This window comes from Nymphaea colorata, chromosome 7 (assembly GCF_008831285.2).
Source record: "Nymphaea colorata isolate Beijing-Zhang1983 chromosome 7, ASM883128v2, whole genome shotgun sequence".
NCBI classification, from domain to species: Eukaryota; Viridiplantae; Streptophyta; class Magnoliopsida; order Nymphaeales; family Nymphaeaceae; genus Nymphaea; species Nymphaea colorata.
Window position 1 is genome coordinate 4,813,193 of NC_045144.1, and position 18,385 is coordinate 4,831,577.

General features: G+C 38.4%; 1 protein-coding gene across 1 annotated transcript; it reads right to left on the reverse strand.

The window, feature by feature from the left end:
- Positions 1–1,689: 1,689 nt before the first annotated feature.
- Positions 1,690–17,890, reverse strand: LOC116258051 (agamous-like MADS-box protein AGL11). The gene is made up of 8 exons (XM_031635129.2): positions 17,502–17,890; positions 6,752–6,833; positions 6,045–6,106; positions 5,727–5,826; positions 4,789–4,830; positions 4,236–4,277; positions 3,551–3,700; positions 1,690–2,077 (listed from the first exon to the last, which is right to left on the reverse strand). Exons 1-7 carry the CDS (start codon positions 17,681–17,683, stop codon positions 3,554–3,556), a joined length of 657 nt encoding a protein of 218 aa, XP_031490989.1. The 5' UTR covers positions 17,684–17,890; the 3' UTR covers positions 1,690–2,077; positions 3,551–3,553.
- Between the last annotated feature and the right edge of the window lie 495 nt (positions 17,891–18,385).

Genomic DNA, 18,385 nt, shown 5'->3' on the forward strand with positions numbered 1-18,385 from the left:
GAACTAAAAATTGTTCTGTAATGAGCTTGTTTTATGTGAACTGCGTCACAAATAGCGAGATCTTTATGTTCTTCAAGTTGAATGTAAGACCCATATTTCTTACGATAAAAAAGCATCCCCCGTCTACCCATCTGAGTTATATACCCCTGGGACGTGGACTTGACATGTGAACTTTTACCAAGAGAATTGGAACTAAAATTTGTTCGGTAATGAGCTTGTTTCATATGAACTGCGATCAAGTCACTGGCCACACTAATGGTCGTACAACCCTTGGTAGGTTCCTGGCGATGGTCCACTAGTGGTGCTTCACTTTTTTTTTTAAATACAAACAGGGTGCGACTTCATCCATTATACAAAGAGAATATTTCTATGCAATCATGCAACCCATTTGGCACTTCATCATAGACATCTTCTATCATCAGTTTTTTATTTGTCCTTTTCATTCTTTTGTCGCCAGGTTAGGGTTAGTTAGTGTGGTATTTCATGTATACAAACAACTCAGTAGTGCTACATTAAAAATTTTGAGATGAAATGCATCGGTGTTTGGTGTCCCGGTTTAGTAGTCCTATTTCCAAGCTGAGCCAATTTGTTTGAAGTTTGAGTTCTTGTAGCCAACCTTAGACTTGGTTGCTTAGATTCGGGAATGGGTAGATAGATCAATCACTGGAGTAACTCCTGCACCGCGCTTCTTCTCCTTTGCTGCGCTACTCTTTCATCAGCAAACTGGAGTTACACCAAGCGCATGGCCTAAGTACTAATTCTTTTTCAGCATCAAGGCATTTCATTAGCTCCTCAGTGGATGGCTTAAACTGGTTGGAATTTCACAACCTCCCTGTCTCAAATTTCTTGGGGAATTTCATGTGGGAAGATATAATTTGAGGTTCAGGTGTTGGAATTCACCTAGTTCAGATCTATCGATTTGTATGCTTGGATTATATGGTCTTGATTCACCAATTGCTAAATGTGAATCAAATGGAAGATAAGGGATTCAGGCATTCATCGCGTCTACTATTTGTTTTCACTCTATGTCAAACATAACATGTCAGTTCCTGTGAACAAAATCAGAAAATTTTTGCACAAAAAGAGGACAAATACGCAAAAGAACACCTAATGAAACATGCCAAAGTTTGAAATATGTTTATTAACCATCAACTTTATGTAATACAGACCTTACGTCAGGTGGACAAATATGGAACATTTAAAGTTAAACATGCGATTATTTTTTTCATTATTCCCTAAAGCACATTTTCTTGTGACATATTTATAGAGGAAGGGTGCAACTTTTTCTTGGAAGGAAAACCGATGCCAAACAACCATGCACGTCTACATAAGTTGTACTGCGATTAATAGTATTTGAAACTCTTTACAATCTTCTAAATTTGACATGTACTTGAAGAAAGTACCGTTCTTTCAAGCGCGACCAGTATTTCTAAAAAAAGAAAAAAACTTCTATGAAAATTTAAAACTTACAATCGCTAACTTTTTCTTTGACGATGATCCAAGAGCCTGCTCTCTTGAATTATAGACCATAGATGGAATCAGGACGCTTTACTTAAAAAAAAAAAAAAAAACAGACGAAGAGAGAACCACCAACTCCCGCCCCCTGTGTCTCCTACCAACATCGCCAAAAGTAGGCGAGAAAATCTCACCTGTCCAAAGGACATTGATGATTCATAAAAAAGTCGAATAAGAAAATCATGGAATGACCTCATAAGATAACAAAGTCTGCCAGCTTTATTGTTACAAGTGGATACTAAAAGCCAACAACATTAAATAGCATCAACAGAGCGTTAAAGTTAAGACGCCAAGATATGTTGAAATATGCACCCTTACTTGGTAAGGTATACAACGCACTCGGATGTGCCCCTATCATCCCAACCCCTTTTTTTTTTTTTATCTTTTTTTGCCTCTTCTTGTTCACATTCTTTTCACACTGATGGAGCATATAATTCAGACAACACCATATCATATTGTGCATTATTAATACAATATGAGACATTATATGGCAATACACTTACATAAACACACCATCACCGTCGTTGCAGCCAACCGTCAATGACTCCTTGGAATATATTATCTGCATATTAAAAAGCAAATAAGTTCATGCTTTGAAGAAGTAAAAGACAAAGTGCTTAAAAGGACCGCCAGGTAGAGCAGAGTAACATGGGTTGTTGATGAGAACATTCTTTTATCTCACATAATGACGATATAAACATCAATGTTTTGATATCTTGACAAAACAGCCTTCAATTTGCGTCGAGCTGAGGTGCTCAATGCACGTTATTGAAAGAACTTTGGTTCTCGCTCTAGCTGGGCAAGGGTGGGTGTTTGAGGCACTCGCCTATATCTTCATTAGCCGCCCACTTGGGTGGGTATAAGGTAAAAGGACGGCGCTAGACCGAACCCAGACTCCATGTACATTGTCTCCACGGGCTGCATGCCATGTTAAGGGGAGGCTCTGCAAACTTGATATCAGATTGGATGGGTGCGGACACAGTAATTTTAAAAATTATGGATACACGGGTACATAACTTATATTTTTAAAAAAGATAAAATGAAAAAGAAAGCATTAATAGTCTTATAATCTACAATAAAATTTCAAAATTAAAGAAAAATGAGAGGAAAATATAGAATCTTACTAGAAGGAAATAATAAAAGAAGAGGAAATAAAAAGTTAAAGAAAAAATTAAGTTTGAAAATATAATTTAAAATTTTTTTAAATGCAGTCGTATACCAGCCATACCCATACACATGTCGCTGTACCCACATACCAACGCAGGTACTTGGGTAAAACTGGCATACCCGTCAGATAGATATAATCTGCTCTACAGCCTCGTTTCAACCACAATCACAAAAAATGTGCAGCCTCGTTTCAACCACAATCACAAAAAATGTTTTTGCATTTTAAATGGTCAGGTTTTTCTTAGGTATAATTTAACAAAAAAAATACAGTGAATTTTTAAAAATTTACAAAAATCCAGAAAAATTATGAAAGAATAAAATAAATTAGAAACTAACCATTTAAACATCAAAATAAATAAGCAACGAATAAAAATTAAAAAAAAATAAAAACAAGTGGTTTGACATTAAAAACGTGAAAAAAATGCATTAAAAACATGTTTTTTTTTCGCTTCGGCATTTTCTCTGAAAAACATTTTTTAGAAGTTTTATATGACTGACTTATTACTAACGTTTTCTACATGTTTTTTCTTTTCTTTTTTTTGAAAAAAGAAAAGGTATTTTTTGTGACTATGACTTTCAACACATACATGGTCAAGGATTCAAGGTTTGAGATGCAGAACCACATGTAATGAGGACGCCTGTGCTCCTTTTGGACCCAGAAAAAAAATGGTAAGCTTGTTCGACCAACTTTTATGCACCAGACTCCCCAGGCATTTACTTGGTTCTGAACAAAATTGACTGGTTCGACAGCACCCAAATGAAGGAAGCAGGGTCAAACAAAACAATCCCCTACTCGGAAACTAAAAGTTTGGATCCTTCTCTCACAAGCTCTACCCTGTAACGTAAAGTGTCATTGAGCAAAGCGTACTTGCTACCCGAGGTGCAGAGCAGTTTGGTCCTGGCTGGAGTACTGGAGCATGTTCACCGGAAAGAAGTTGCGGGAATCAAACGTCTGCATCGTTTCGTAGTCAGGTCCCTGCAACATGTTGGAATGCTGTGCTCGCTCGCTCTCAGCAACCTGAGATCAGTATCATGGAACTCATCAGGCCACCACTGTAGCAGAAAGAGTGAAATTGAGACAACGCGTGCATATCAGTTGATCTGGGATGCTAATTAATAACCGACCAAATCATCTCTCTCTAAATCTACCAGTTTCAGAAATGCTGCAGCAGGCTTTATGAGCTCTAAGACCATCTGTCTTGGCTCTAGGCTTCACAAGCCCAGGCCGTAACAGTCACACGTACCTACTCCCCTTTCAAGTTGGTATGAAGTAAATGGAAGTTTGGCACCACGGCGACTAGTAGGGCATCCCATGCAACTTGCAGCAAGAGCCCTGTTATGCGACTACAACCGGTCTGCACTGTTCATAACCCTAATCACGATTCTTCTAGCTTATTTGTGACTAATTATAACCGACCAAATCATCTCTCTAAATCCACCAGTTTCAGATCTTAATACAGAGCTTACGTAACAAAATTTGATTGCTCTGAGGTACTTATGTGACATATAATGTTCCCGCTGAAAGAAACGAAGAAAGTTAAGGTCATGCACACCTTAGCTCGAAGATACATATTATCACTTTGTAGTTCCAGTTCCTGCAGAAGAATTACATGAAGTAGTGAACAATGGCATGGCTTAACTAAAATTAGTGAAAGAAACACAGGCACATAGTTTTACGCTTGAAAAGTGTTCGTTTTCTTAATAGAAAAAGATGTATTGCCATCTTTCGTTTGACAAGCCAGGTAGTCACACATTTGACAGTCTAACAAAATTAATGCTCGTATCACTAAATTTTTATGACAAAGAAAGTGTATGATGACGCATAATAAAAAGAACCGAACGTATAATCTCTCTTCAGTAGCACGTAACAAACGCCGCAAAATACACGTGAAGGGTTACAAGTTGAAGGCCTGACTCCGCCACTCGCCGAATCAAGTGTCAATCCCTGTGATTCGGTTGCTAGAGGAAGAAAAACGATACTGACTTCGGCTGGGTGGCTTCTTCCGTTAAGATCACATCGGAAGGAAAACCTTTCTAAAATGACGAAGCTTGACATTCTTGGAAAGAGAGCTGACGAAATTGGAGCAAAAGAAAGAAAAAATTTACCCGTTTCTGCATGTACTCGATTTCCGCAAACAGCAGTTCGTTCTGCACAGAGCCGAGTAGAAAACTAAGCATCCGCGTAGGCATTGTTGTAACAAGTGCTAAATAATTACCAAGAGATCGCCGAATTATGTAGCATGAATGCAGTTTCATTCCTAGGTATCTTCCAAGCCTATTGTGTTCAAGAAGCGCTACATCAAATTTTACTGTTGCAATTGCGTGATTATCAGCTCTCTAGATTGTTTTACTTTTCAAGTAAAACAGTTTTCGTAGACAGATTAATCATGGCTTGGTAAGTTATAAGCTTACATGGTAAGCATATGGTTTTAATAAAGGTTTGGGTTTTAATCTTCAATTTCATGTACCAACTTTAGATATTGTGATGTGATTGAAATTTCAATTATTTTGCACCCACAAGCAGAAGCATTTGAGGTAGGCCTCACGTTAGAACCTTGCAAAAGACGTTTATCTTCTCTGGGTACTCTTTTTATTGACGTAAAATGTTGGATGTGTTTATCATGGATTCCTTCATGGGAAACATGGGTTCAACATCGATTCTTGTTCTTGTGGGAGGCAAAATAAATAGTTTGTATTTAGCTAGAATTCTGGTGCTCAAAGTTTGAAGATTTTCCACAGAATTAATTCAATTCAACACCTGCTCTTGATCAGCTAGATGATAAAAACGCATCTAACCGTATAGATAAAGGATACAATATCTGGTATGCATCATCTAAGGGCTTAAATGTGTGCGTGTGAGCGTGTCTGTGCGTGTTTATCATGAAGATTCGACTGTTCAGGCTTCCTTCTTTTAAACTTTTATCACTATCCGTGTGTCCATGTTAGAGCTTTTGGTAGCTTCCCCCTATTTTCTTTTAAGGAGGCCTATGGACCAGTTTGCATATCCATCTCGATCAGGATCACTTTTCGGAAAGGAAGCATACCTTCTTCGATCTGATCCTGGTTATGCCCCGCTCTATTTTATTCTCCAACTGCTTTAGCTCCTTCACACTGAGGTTACTCAAAGATTCACCCATCAAATGCCTGCAGGCAACGAGAGGAAAGAACAAGAAGTTGGGAACATGCAACCAAAGGCACTTTAGCAATTTTCAACCAAGAAGGGATCCCAAATATTGTTTGTCGTCCTTTTTTTTTTCTTTTTGTTTCTATTTCTTCCCAACTGCACATGCCCCATGATTCTTCTTTTTATTTTTCTTTCTAAAGCAACATGTAATAAGCCAGTACTGCATCCTGCACCATACCTGTTTGCATTCTGTAGAATTTGTATCTGCTGCCTCAACTTGGTGGACTCTTGTTGATAATACTGCAGATGAGGACACAAGAACACAAAGAAATTAAATATCATATGGGTCGAACGCCAATTATGCTTTTCAAACGTAAACTGGGCCTGTAGTTTTGCTTGTTAAACACTAATTATTCTAGGGGTTCTCGAGACCAGTACTATCAAAGTCAATTTGCATATACTTGGCACCTGTTCGACAGGAGCCAGAAAAGGAATCGAAGCAAACATTAAGCTTATTTTGTTATTTTTACTATTTGAACTCACGGTTATTATTCAATATCTTTATCAATTCTTTAATTTCTTAATTAAAAATCTTATAATTTGTTATCATTTTCGTGCTTTTTTTTACATTCCTTGAATTATTCAATAAATTCAACCATTTAACTGTTTTGATCCGAACACAATTCTGATTCGATTTAGTTCTGCAGATTTCTGAGCTGTTTTTTGCAAAACAATAAATGAATTTAAAACCAATTTGAACATCACCTGAAACCCGCCACCTCTAGGACACATTGAGGTGGAGTACTCGGTTACTCGATCAGAGTAGTTGAGTTGGCCTCAGATAACTACTGGGTTCCGAAGCGGCTGAATTACAAAGCATGGAAATACGTAGGTTCCTTACATATATTGATGCAACTCTTGAGATGCTGTAATTAAAGTACTTACCTGGGCGTTGGCCTCGGTTACCGAGTTTGCGTTTGAGCTTTCAGCGCACGCCTTCTTGTACCTATCAATGGTGGCCTTGATGCTGCATGCCAATCATTCGCAACACGAAAAGATCAGCTAGCTAGCATTCTCAATTACAGACGAAACCTTACATAATTATTCTCCAGGCTGTAGTAGGATGCAAACAAAATCTCCGATTCAGACTATCACGATTATATATATATATATATATATATATATATATATATAGAGAGAGAGAGAGAGAGAGAGAGAGAGAGAGAGCTGTGATCGATTTGATGAGAAACATAAACAGGACCGATGAAAATTAAATATTGAAGTGTTGTTTTTGCAATCTAACATTATAGATGTGATCGATTTGATGAAAATATACATTAACTTAGTCCTTTTTTGCTTCAATAATATTGTTTTAATAATTCAAACATGAACGGCTCATATAGCAACAAAATTTTGATAGTCAAAAAATCAAATTAACTTTTTACAAAAGTAACTTGAACCAAAACATAAAGGCTGCTTTTAAGTGCGTGGGTAAATGTTTGACTTCAACAACATGCGTCCAGTTGCTTTTAACCGATGTCCTACAAAAAAACATCGGTAAAAATTCATACTTACACACATTTGGCTCGGTAAAAGTCAACTTTCACCGACATTACATTTTGCACGCATTGGTGAAACATCCTTTTTTGGAGTGAAACTTTAAAAAAAAAAAAACTTGAACCAAAACATGATTTTTATTAAGTTTGTTTATGAACATATTAAGATATTCACATTTTGTTTAAAATATTTTTTATTATAAATTGCCTATTTTTCACCCCTTACCTAAGCGATCTGCTATTTACCAATCTCTCTCTCTCTCTCTCTCTCTCTATATATATATATATATATATATATATATATGTGTGTGTGTGTGTGTGTGTGTGTGTGTGTGTGTGTGTTTTATAGAAGCCCACCCTTTGGCTGTATTTGAAGGCACAAGCCTTACCTGATTTCGTAGTATGGTTTTTCCTTTTGCTGGCATCTGCTAAAATAAAGGCTATGGTTGAATAATGTAATGATGCCAAAACCTTCAAGTTTTTTGGTATTTTCCTCTTGTTTTGTAAGATTTTTCTACTTCTGTACAAACAAAAGGCTTTCATGCACATGCCATTTTCTTGTGTAACAGTTGAAATAAAGTAAAGATCCTAGTCAATGTAGGTCATTGTTTGGCAGTGTTTGTCTAAGTTAAAGCGTTATATTAGTAGAATTATGAAATTTGGGACTCCTATTCTAGATTACGGTACAAAGGTGCTTCTCCAAATAGAAATTTCCTTTGTTAATTTTGGAGACTGTAGTTTCTCAAACGTCCTTCAACCTATACTAAAAAAAAGAACCATACATTTATTTCATAAGAGCGGCTGGGACGACATTGTAAAACAGAAGTGGTCCATCGGCAGCTCATGATCACTTTAATAAGACTACAACAAGACTATATGTTATAACGTTTCTCTTAAAAAATTCAACAATGTGAGATCTTTTGTGAGATAACAGCAGGCTTCTCTAACCGTATGTCTAGAAATGCACGTTTCTCTTGAATGAACAATATTAAATTATCCTTATCAAACAATCACAGAAATGCGAAAGAAAAAAATGCATAACAAGTATAACAAACCTACAGAAACATTAGAAATTAAACATTACAAGAGATATTCAGGTTAATTATTTCCATGCATCTGTTATGAAAAGAATCATATGTCAACGAATCTAAATATGATCTTTTTTTAAGGGAAGCAAATTGCAGGACCTGCTGTGAATACCCTACAGAAACATTAGAAATTAAACATTACAAGAGATATTCAGGTTAATTATTTCCATGCATCTGTTACGAAAAGAATCGTATGTCAACGAACCTAAATGTGATCTTTTTTTTTCAAGGAAGCACACTGCAGGGTCTGCTGTGAATACCTAACATTTGTTTGAGTCTTTTAAGCAAAAAGTTAGTTGCAGAGATCTTCACTACCCTCCTCCGTAAGAAGGTCAACTACATGTACTTTCAGAACAGAGAGTTGATCATCTAAACCCTATCTCCTTACGTTCTGCACCATCAATCAGACTTGACCATTTTGTCAGTCCTACCATCAATTTTAAGGACCCCACATCAGCTTCTTCTCACGTAGTCTAGGGATAGTGGAGGAGAACGTCAGGTGTAGATGCTTCATCCATACTCTCCCGTGCAAACACGGTGAAGGACGTCGGTGATATCCTCCAACAAACCATATTAAAATTGTCTCTTTTCCACAAACTTCCATGGTGGGATAGGAACAGTGAAAATGCTTCTGCTCGAATCATTCTCCTCCATGCTCTCAAACACGCCTTTAGGATGCTAGAGAAACATTTCTGTACTTGCATGGGTGTTTGTGAGAGAGGGGAGAATATGAAGCAAATTAGTCTATATGTGAATCTTATTTCTGTATGTGTGTGCATACGTGTGTGTGTGTGTGTGTGTGTGAGAGAGAGAGAGAGAGAGAGAGAGAGAGAGAAGGGTATTCTATATAAGCGCAAATACTAATGCAGCCGAAAATTTGTGTGTGTGTGTGTGTGTGTGTGTGTGTGTGTGTGTGAGAGAGAGAGAGAGAGAGAGAGAGAGAGAGAGAAGGGTATTCTATATAAGCGCAAATACTAATGCAGCCGAAAATTAGCATCAGGTCCATCAAGGCACTTACCAAAACGATATCTGTCACATTCAATGCAAAACAAAATTAAAATATTTGAACCTCAAGTAAGTACACTGACAACGCAATCAAAAGGGAAAATCCTGAACACTAAAGTTGGCTATCCTAATTTCATAGTTGTGAGAACAATAAAACGGAGTGCCATATATCATTGTAAAAGATACAATTTTGAGTTTCTCCGGAATCTCCACCATGGTCTCATATTTAAAGTTCAGCTGAAGTTTTGATCATCAACTCTTAAGTGCTTTGAGGTTCCAGTAACTTAATTGGAGCACTACCATCATCATGAAAACTATGTTCAAGAATCTTTGAGAGACATGCGCATCCAGGAGCGGCATAAAAGAGAAGGGATAACGTACAAGCAGAAAAGGACTCCTACCATATCTGCTGCTTTCCCAGACTTTATGGTTGATCATGCAAGATTCTCTGGAATTGCTCTAAATTTATATTAAGATCAGAATCAAGTCTTCGATCCCATGCAGAATTTATGCATAAATATAGATGGTCACAGCCCAGATTGTATTGGGAGTACAAGAATTGAACGAAAATGAGTTAGAATGTGGCAGAATTTCCACGTGAAGATGGTTAAATGGTAGACACGCGAGACTCAAAATCTGTGTAGCCTACCAAGGCCAACCAACTCTTAAGGCCGTCCATCTTATTTTAAGGGCCAACCAATGGGAGGATCTCTATCCATTTAAGCACATAGTGACCTAGTATCTCATTGCTATTAAGTTGCATTTGCTTTCATAGCTACTTGGTCTCAAGGCCTTTCACCTTATTTTTAGGGCCAATCAACGGGAGAGTGCATTTTTTTTCGTCTCTCTCTTTCACTATATATATATACATATATATATATATATATATATATATATATATATATATATATATATATATATGACTATCTTGAGTCATCCAACCATCTAGGGCTATATGAACTAAATAAATAGTTGAAAAAAACAATAAAAAAAATATGAACTAATGCTATACAATAAAAATGTCTATCACAATTTTCTTATTATTTTTTAACAACTTGAGTGAGGTTGTTGATTGAGGTTGTGTAATTTTGAAAAGTCAAGTTATCATTTAATTTTATATATATATATATATATATATATATATAACTTCTGTAACTGAACAGGTCGTTTTCCGAAGTATCAGGCGACAATATGTGTTGATATTTCCAAAAGATTTTCTGAAACCGGAACATTCAATTTTTGTCTGCCCCGCTCACTGCATCGTTGTTCACCACTGATTGGTCACATCCAGCAGTATCCGGAAAGGAACTTCTTCACTGTTGGCGGGGCGTGCAGCTGCTCGCCCAAACGGTGAAGTCCCAGTCGTAAACTTACGGCGCGTCCCATAGCCACGGTCCGCTAACCCCTCCACATGACATGGGCGGCACGAATGATCCCTTGGACTGCACTGCAGCAGTTAAGCGTACACTGCAATCGTATGGCTAGCAAAGAGCCTATAGTAGCGGGCCTCTCAGTCTGACTCCTGCCGCCAGGTGCCAGCTTCTGTGTTCCACCACCTGAGGAGCCACCAGAAGATACCATTATTCGCCGGATCTCCACCATCCGAGAACGGCCGCATGACAGATAGACACGTAACAGTCATCTTTTCACTGCACGAGGGACGGTACAAAGAGGAGGAGGTTGATGCGAATGCCAAGTTGCCAACGGCGAAGGTAGGAGTCTCAGAAGTGTCGTCAGTAACGAAAATTCTCTGTTCCCTACTATGGAAAACCGAGATGACAACGGTTCCACGACTGAAAGAGGTAAATCAACAGTGAGCTACCGATCAGTCTGACTCTCGAGGATCATTCAAAGTGGCAGGACTGACTGAATTTAAGATCGAAATCTCATCACCACTTACAACTTTTCTCTTCACAGTTCAGCTCACTCCGTCCTCTCCACGACCAAACCTGATGGGTGAAGGGGCGAGAATGGACGTTAGACCAGGCCAAGCTGGGATGGATGGTCCGAGCCACGTAGAGAATAAGCTCGAGAAGGAGGGGCCTTGGTGGATAGACCAGGTTCAGGGGCATTGTTCGGTCATGGCTGCTGAGTGAAAGTATAGAAGGGTACCAACTTCTATTCATTCTGCCCTCCATCAAAACATCTGGGGCATGTTCTGGATGTACTGCATCCCAGGGCCTACTTTCACCTTAAAATTGAGCGACGAACTTGCCTTCCTCCGACTTTCTTCCCTTGATTTCAAGCCTTCAAGGCTAATTAAAACACAGTAGCAGAATGAAGAAACCTAAAAACCTGTGTGCCCTGTGTTTGACTTCCCTTGGATGGCAACAACAAACTTGCGCTTAGTTCTGAGATGAGAATGTATAGATGAAAGATGGAATTGGGAAGAAAAATAAATAAAAGATAATTTGTTCAATAATATTGCTGATGAAGAAATGGGGATGAGATCATGAGAGTAGACATGGCTAATTTGAGTGTTTACTAAACCAGCCTAGTGTTCTGCGTGTATCAGTGTGTGTGCGTGCACGGACACCCGCATGCTTATGCTTTAGGATAAGAGAAGTGAAGACTTGCACATTCCCCTAGAAACTGGAATTTTCAGTATCATTCTTTGAAAACTTCCCACTTCAGATTGTAGGCCTACCGGAGAAACTGAATAGGCAAGACAAGGGCAACGATGAAGGAAATGATCAAATCCATGTATTCTGTTCTATTCAAGAAGGGCGGCATGAAGATAAAGGACAACGGCAAGGTCAAAGACAATCAAAACCCATTATGGCAGCGGCAATATGGAGCAGGTTGAGGCAAGTAATAAACGCATGGATAAAAAAATGTAAATGAGGTTTTCAGTGACGAGCAAATCTAACAATGGCGCAGGCTGGATCTAGTTATATTGATATGTAGCAGGCATTGTCTCATTCATTGAGCGTAACTGTTCTACTGTCCCAAAAGGAATCTCCCGGCGTCTCAAGGAAATATGGAAGATTGAGAGGGAGAGGTCGTAGGTCTGTCTGCACCGAACCTCTCTAAAAGTGTTCCAGTTTTTCCTTCTTTTTTTTTTCTGCTATAGTTATTTCCTTTCCCAGATATAGATGTGCTCCCATCGCACGCTCTTAGGTCGAAACAGAATCTTTGACCATTCAATTCCACTGCTAAGGCAACTCATCCTAGTTCATTCTCATAATTCCCCAATATGCAGTTCTTGGAAAATCAAATGCATCAGGAAAAAAAAGGATTGGAGTCTCATCAGTGTTAATGAAATATAAACACACAACACTCACATATGTGAAGTTTCTGCATGTTTTGTGCAAATCTAACTCCAATGAACAATGCATTTTTATCAATTTGACTTTGGAACATGTTGTTATATATATATATATATATATATATATATATATATATATATATATATATATATATATATATATATATATATATATATATATCTTAAATGAGAGTAGTTGTGAAAATGGATAGGCCATTGAGGTAAATTTTATGAATGAGATTCATTTCTTGCAAAATGATTGATAAAGTAGCCTCAAGAATTGGTTATATTTCAACGCATGCTTCAAGTGTCGAGAGAGGCAATTATGATTACAGAAATATGTCAGTTGAATGAGACAGTTGACATGTTTTGCAGTTCCATCTCTATTACCCGGAAGCAACAGCTATGGTGTGATAAACATGTCTAGATTTGTGACATTCAGTTACTTTATGTTCTCAAGTTTTTTCTAATTTTTTAAAGTCAACAGCATATAACAAGATGATTTTGTAATAAAAGTCGATTTTATACGAAAATTATTTTTTCGTTACTTTGACAGATGGACCATGATGAGTGCATCGAACGTCCTAACATGATTCTTTAAGTATTCTATATTCATGAAATGTGATAACTGAAATTAGATATCATCGAATGCACCATATGGTACATTCAAGTGCACTATACATGGTGATTTGTCGGATAAATAGGCAAACGTCCACATGGCTGAAGAAAATCATTGTAGCTATGCCATGAGACATGTTCTGCTGCAATAAAGCACTTTTTATTTGAATTTTTACTGTTAAATCATTTTAAGATATTTGACACTATTTTTAAAATAAAAAATAAGAAACAGAGCAATATTGATACGAAACGATACTTATCAGCTGATGCGAAGCAAACCAATATAAGTGTGTGTGTGCAGAGAGACTGAGTTTCGTAACTAAATGATATATATATATATATATATATATATATATAAACAACGAAAGTACCTTAAGATTTTGTTCTCCTAGACACATCGACTCTGTGGTTTTAAGAATACATATAACCATGAAAGTGCATCAGTAACCTAAGTACCAAACCGTCCTATATGGTAAGTTATATAGAAGAGAGAGAGAAAAACAGATACATACAGAGAGAGAGAGAGAGTTATAAAGGAGCACAAACCATCACCAAGAAAATGTTGTGCACAGAACCAAAGCAAAGACCAGATGCTTTAAGTATGCATGAACAGAGTACTGCTAATACGCCACGAGTTGCCCCAACGAGAAGTGACAATATTGTAGTTACTGTGAAGTAGTATGTTCAGAGCCAATTGGCAGAAGGAAATAGATTGTTCCCTACACACGAGATCATTCCTAGCACACGCACGCGCGTGCGCGCGCGCGCATATATATATGCAGAGAGAGAGTGTGTGTGTGTGTGTGTGAAGATTCCGGGCAGTCGATCTCTTCGTCCTTTCACACAAGTTCTCGAATAACTCTGAAATTTCCGGACAGCCGATCTCTTCGTCCTTTCACGCAAGATCTAATATAACTCAATGAAAAGAAGTTTCCTTTCTGAGAATTTAATCTTTGCGTGTCGAGTCCTCGACAATCAGAACAGTTAGAGTTTAGAAGCATCCACTACCCTGACATTCAGATTTCCTTTTTTTCTCTTTCCTTTCTGAAGTCTTTAACCACCTAGAGTTGAAAGTTATCCAGCAGAACGATCACAAACTTTATGGGAGCTTACGTGAACTAAAGATTAAATGCGGAGATGCAGGGACAAAATTAGTTCAAGAGAAAATCACAAGCTGCGGCTCTAAGGGTACCCATCGAAGAAGATGTACGTTACTTCTGCATGCAGGATCCTCGATGTCCGTTACTTCTGCATGCAGGAAAATTTATTGTGGGCTAATGTACATAAAGACAAGTCTCCTTCCTATCTTTCATTACTGTACACAAAGAGAAGTTCTCAAATCCTAGCCATGCGATGTACAAAAGGTTTGAAAAGATTATCATTCTGTTATCTATCAATCGAGAAACAGTTGCTTGTAGACGACGGATAGAAAGGAAATAGAAGATCCATAAGCCCATGAGCATGAAGAAGAGGAAAGAAGAAAAAGCTGGGTGCTGGGGTTCTTGGTCCTGCAATTTTTTTGAAAAGCGGGGGATTCCTTTGAGGAAGGGGTTTATAGGCATGAAGGAGTGGAACATTTGGGCTCTGATCACCATTCGCCATCACGTACGGCCGAAACTGTCTGATTTCGCGCTTGGAATTACGAGGGCGTACCACATCTCCCTACCTTCTGCATGCTTGAGAACGGAGGAAAGAGGAGCAAAAGAAAAGAACGGAGCGAACACTGGGATGAAAAAGGTGGACGCCCCATAACATCATTTTCATCATTCAGGTGATCAAGTGCTTAACACCAGAAAAGAACAAAGGACAGACCTGGCTGCTGCAGACCATTGAGAAAAGGGGAAAACTTTTTCTGAGAAGGGAGAGGAAGGCAGACGAGTTTTGCGCAAAAAGCATGTGATAGGGTACTACTAATGAGATCTTGTTCCCCATCCTATCATTATGCATCAGGAGAAAATGGTTCGGCTTAAAGGTTTCACAGGAGCTGCATTGAATGCAGAACCTTGGAAATCATGAATACTGTTTTACTTGGGCTAGGACATCAGAGAAATGGTCTAAGTACTCTTCAAGAGCCCTATCTCGACGTAAAAGTATGCCATGATGGCTGATAAAAACAGGGAAAAGGGACTGATGCAAAAGAGTTTTTTTTTTTACTCTCACCCGGTGAAAAGAACAACAGATGATGTGTAAGGTACATAGACTACGTTTGGAGTGTCAAACTTCATCGTCTTCCGGAAAATGAGGCTTTCCTTAGATCATGAGCGAGAGGGAAAGGAAGGTACTATGGAGAACGGGAATGGATAGACCAATGCAGAGCGATAGGAAATTAGGATGACCATGACTCGAATGTGAACCATTGAAGAACAGAAAAGAAACGCCGACTCCTTTTCCCTCTATATAAATAAGAAATCAGAAGGATAAACTCCAGAAAATGAAACGATGTGATTCTCGTCGGGAGATGTTCGTGGAAGGATAAAAAAAAAAGTTCAAACGCGAAAGCAGCTCACTCCTTCCGCAGGTCAATCCAACTACCAAGGCTTTGGGGCTGGAAACTAGCGCCAGAAAAATGGTAACTTCAGCTCCTCTTTCTACAATCCAAAGGTAGCGAATAATGCATAAGAGAAATTTTGAAAATATGGCGCATTTAAAGTTGTGTTAGTTCAAGACATCTCAGTTAACAAGGAGAAAGAAGCAGCGAAATTCAAATGATTAAAAGCAGAAGTATAAAAATCCATGAACTCCTTCATATACTTGGGAAACTATGAATTTTGAAGAAGCTGAAAGAAATGTGCATGCGTGTAACGTATTTAACAATGACAAACAAAAACGTGATAACATGAAGAGTCCACCGAGGATGAAGTGACTTCCAATGGCGAAAACAAGTAAATAAAAAATAAAAGATAAGAAACTACAAGTAAAAATTAAAAAATGTACTACTGACGAAAAGATCAGAAGAGGGTTGCAGGATCCGGTAGTGACCAAAAGACGAAAGGAAAATTTAACGTTTCTCGGCATTTTTCAGCTTGTTAAAAATCAAACTAAAAAAAGCGCCTGAAGACAGCAGTAATAAATGCATCAAATTGTTACTGCGCAATAATTAATCCTTATTCGAACAATCTGCCTTCAAATATTAATTCCTGAAAAGCGAAAAATAAAGGTGGAACAAAAACATTCTCGAGAGAGTAAAGAAAGGACACACCAATGAATTCACACACACGCACACGCACACACACACACAGAGAGAGAGAGAGAGAGAGAGTGAAGATTTGGCTTTGTAGACCACCTCGCAGTGATGCCTTATTTTCTAGCTATTATTTTACGAAAGTGTTTTAGTAATCAATTATCGCATAGAACAGAGAAACTTCTTTTCTCTGTCAATAGGGTATATCTCAAATAGCAGTCAATTTCGTCTCAAGAAACCGGAAAAAAGAAAGACCACAAAAACCCTTTGAAACGTATTTGAGGATCATAATCAAACATAATGCTACGAAGTAGGAAAAGCACCAATAACAAGAAAATCTTCAATATAACACTTCCATATCTTCTAGTATTTCTATTCTTCTTAATTTAGTCTAATTACTAACGTTAATAATGTTGTTAGATCGACATTTCTTTTTCATTTAACACAACTTCTCAGTCTGATATCAATTTTATTTCTAAGACCCTAACAATGAGGAAGCTACAAACTTTCCTTCCTCTCATCGGTTCATTCGTCCGAAGGTTACATGTAATTTTACGCTCGAAGAAAAATACTGTAAAGTTTCCTCAAGCAAATTTTTTGTTGATGACTTCAATATGTCTAATCAAAATGGATAAGATCACAAAATATATTTCACGCAAATCCACACATATCCAAGGTAGCAAACTACGTTACTAACTTTAGATTTAAGATTTTCTACTGTGCAACATCTCGCTCTCTCGCTCTCTCTCTCTGTCAGAATCACCGGAATCTTGAGCTACACATCGTTTAGGATGGACAAAAAAAAAGGATCGGGAGGACACCGTTGCATGCAAAACTTATCATTTGCGCGAGAGTTGCAGCAATGACCAAATATTCTCTCCAAGGAAGGACCAGGTAAAGAGAATAAGCACAAAGTTTTCCAGTAAAGAAGGGATAGACTAGACGGATCTGCATCGACCCGTCTGGAAGATTTACTCACTTGTTGTTCGCGTACTCGAAGAGTCGGCCTCGGCTCGAGAAGACGATGAGCGCGACCTCGGCATCGCACAGCACAGACAGCTCGTACGCCTTCTTCAGCAGTCCATTCCTCCGCTTGCAGAAGGTCACCTGACGATTCGTCGTGTTCTCGATTCGCTTGATCTCGATCTTTCCTCTTCCCATGACGATCGGCTCGGAAACTGCCGACTGAGACTTTTCTCTTCTTTCCGGAGGAGGAGTCGAAACAGACAATGTCGCCGAAGAGTCTCTCAAGACGAAAGACGATGTACTGCTCAAAGGGTTTCCCGGCGTTAAGTTCCGGCCGTTTCCGGTGGCTTCTCGGCGTCGCGCTGGATGTTGAAGTGCAGATTAGTGGACGTAGAAAGAGAGAGGAGGTAGAAGAGGAAACGACGGAAAAGAACATTTATATGAAATCATTTCGGGAATATTAAATTTTTGGAGAACATAAAAAGAGGGAATTTTACTTTTTTGGCGGGGTTTGGGTTTGGGGAGAGGGAAAAAGGGAGGTGAACGCAAAAATCAAGTCCCTTCTTCGCCACGTGAACAGGGGGGCTGTAGTTTGCCTAATTAACGCAAGGGTACTCACTAGTAAACGAGTGGCGAATTCGGATCTGGAGTCGAATTTGGATATGGACGTGAAATATGAATCCAGGTCCCACTAATTCAAGATCCGATATGTAGACGCGCGTCCAGTTCCACCCTAACATTTGAAATTGGTCACAAAATTGCACTTCACATCTATTTCATCGATTAAAGAAACGCAAAAACTTTGATTCGAGTTGATAATAGAACTAATACATGATGACATCCGCATCCACCTTGTAATGAATGGATTTAAGTATAGAAAACTTGAATTTTAGGTAG

What these genes read in the sequence shown, in the direction of transcription:
- LOC116258051 (XM_031635129.2), bottom strand. Translation starts at nt 17,683, where the DNA reads ATGGGAAGAGGAAAGATCGAGATCAAGCGAATCGAGAACACGACGAAT. An exon ending in TTCGAGTACGCGAACAACAA is followed by an intron (nt 6,834 to 17,501) that starts GTGAGTAAATCT and finishes ATTGGCATGCAG; the next exon opens with CATCAAGGCCACCATTGATA. An exon ending in TCGAGTACATGCAGAAACGG is followed by an intron (nt 4,278 to 4,788) that starts GTAAATTTTTTC and finishes ATTCTTCTGCAG; the next exon opens with GAACTGGAACTACAAAGTGA.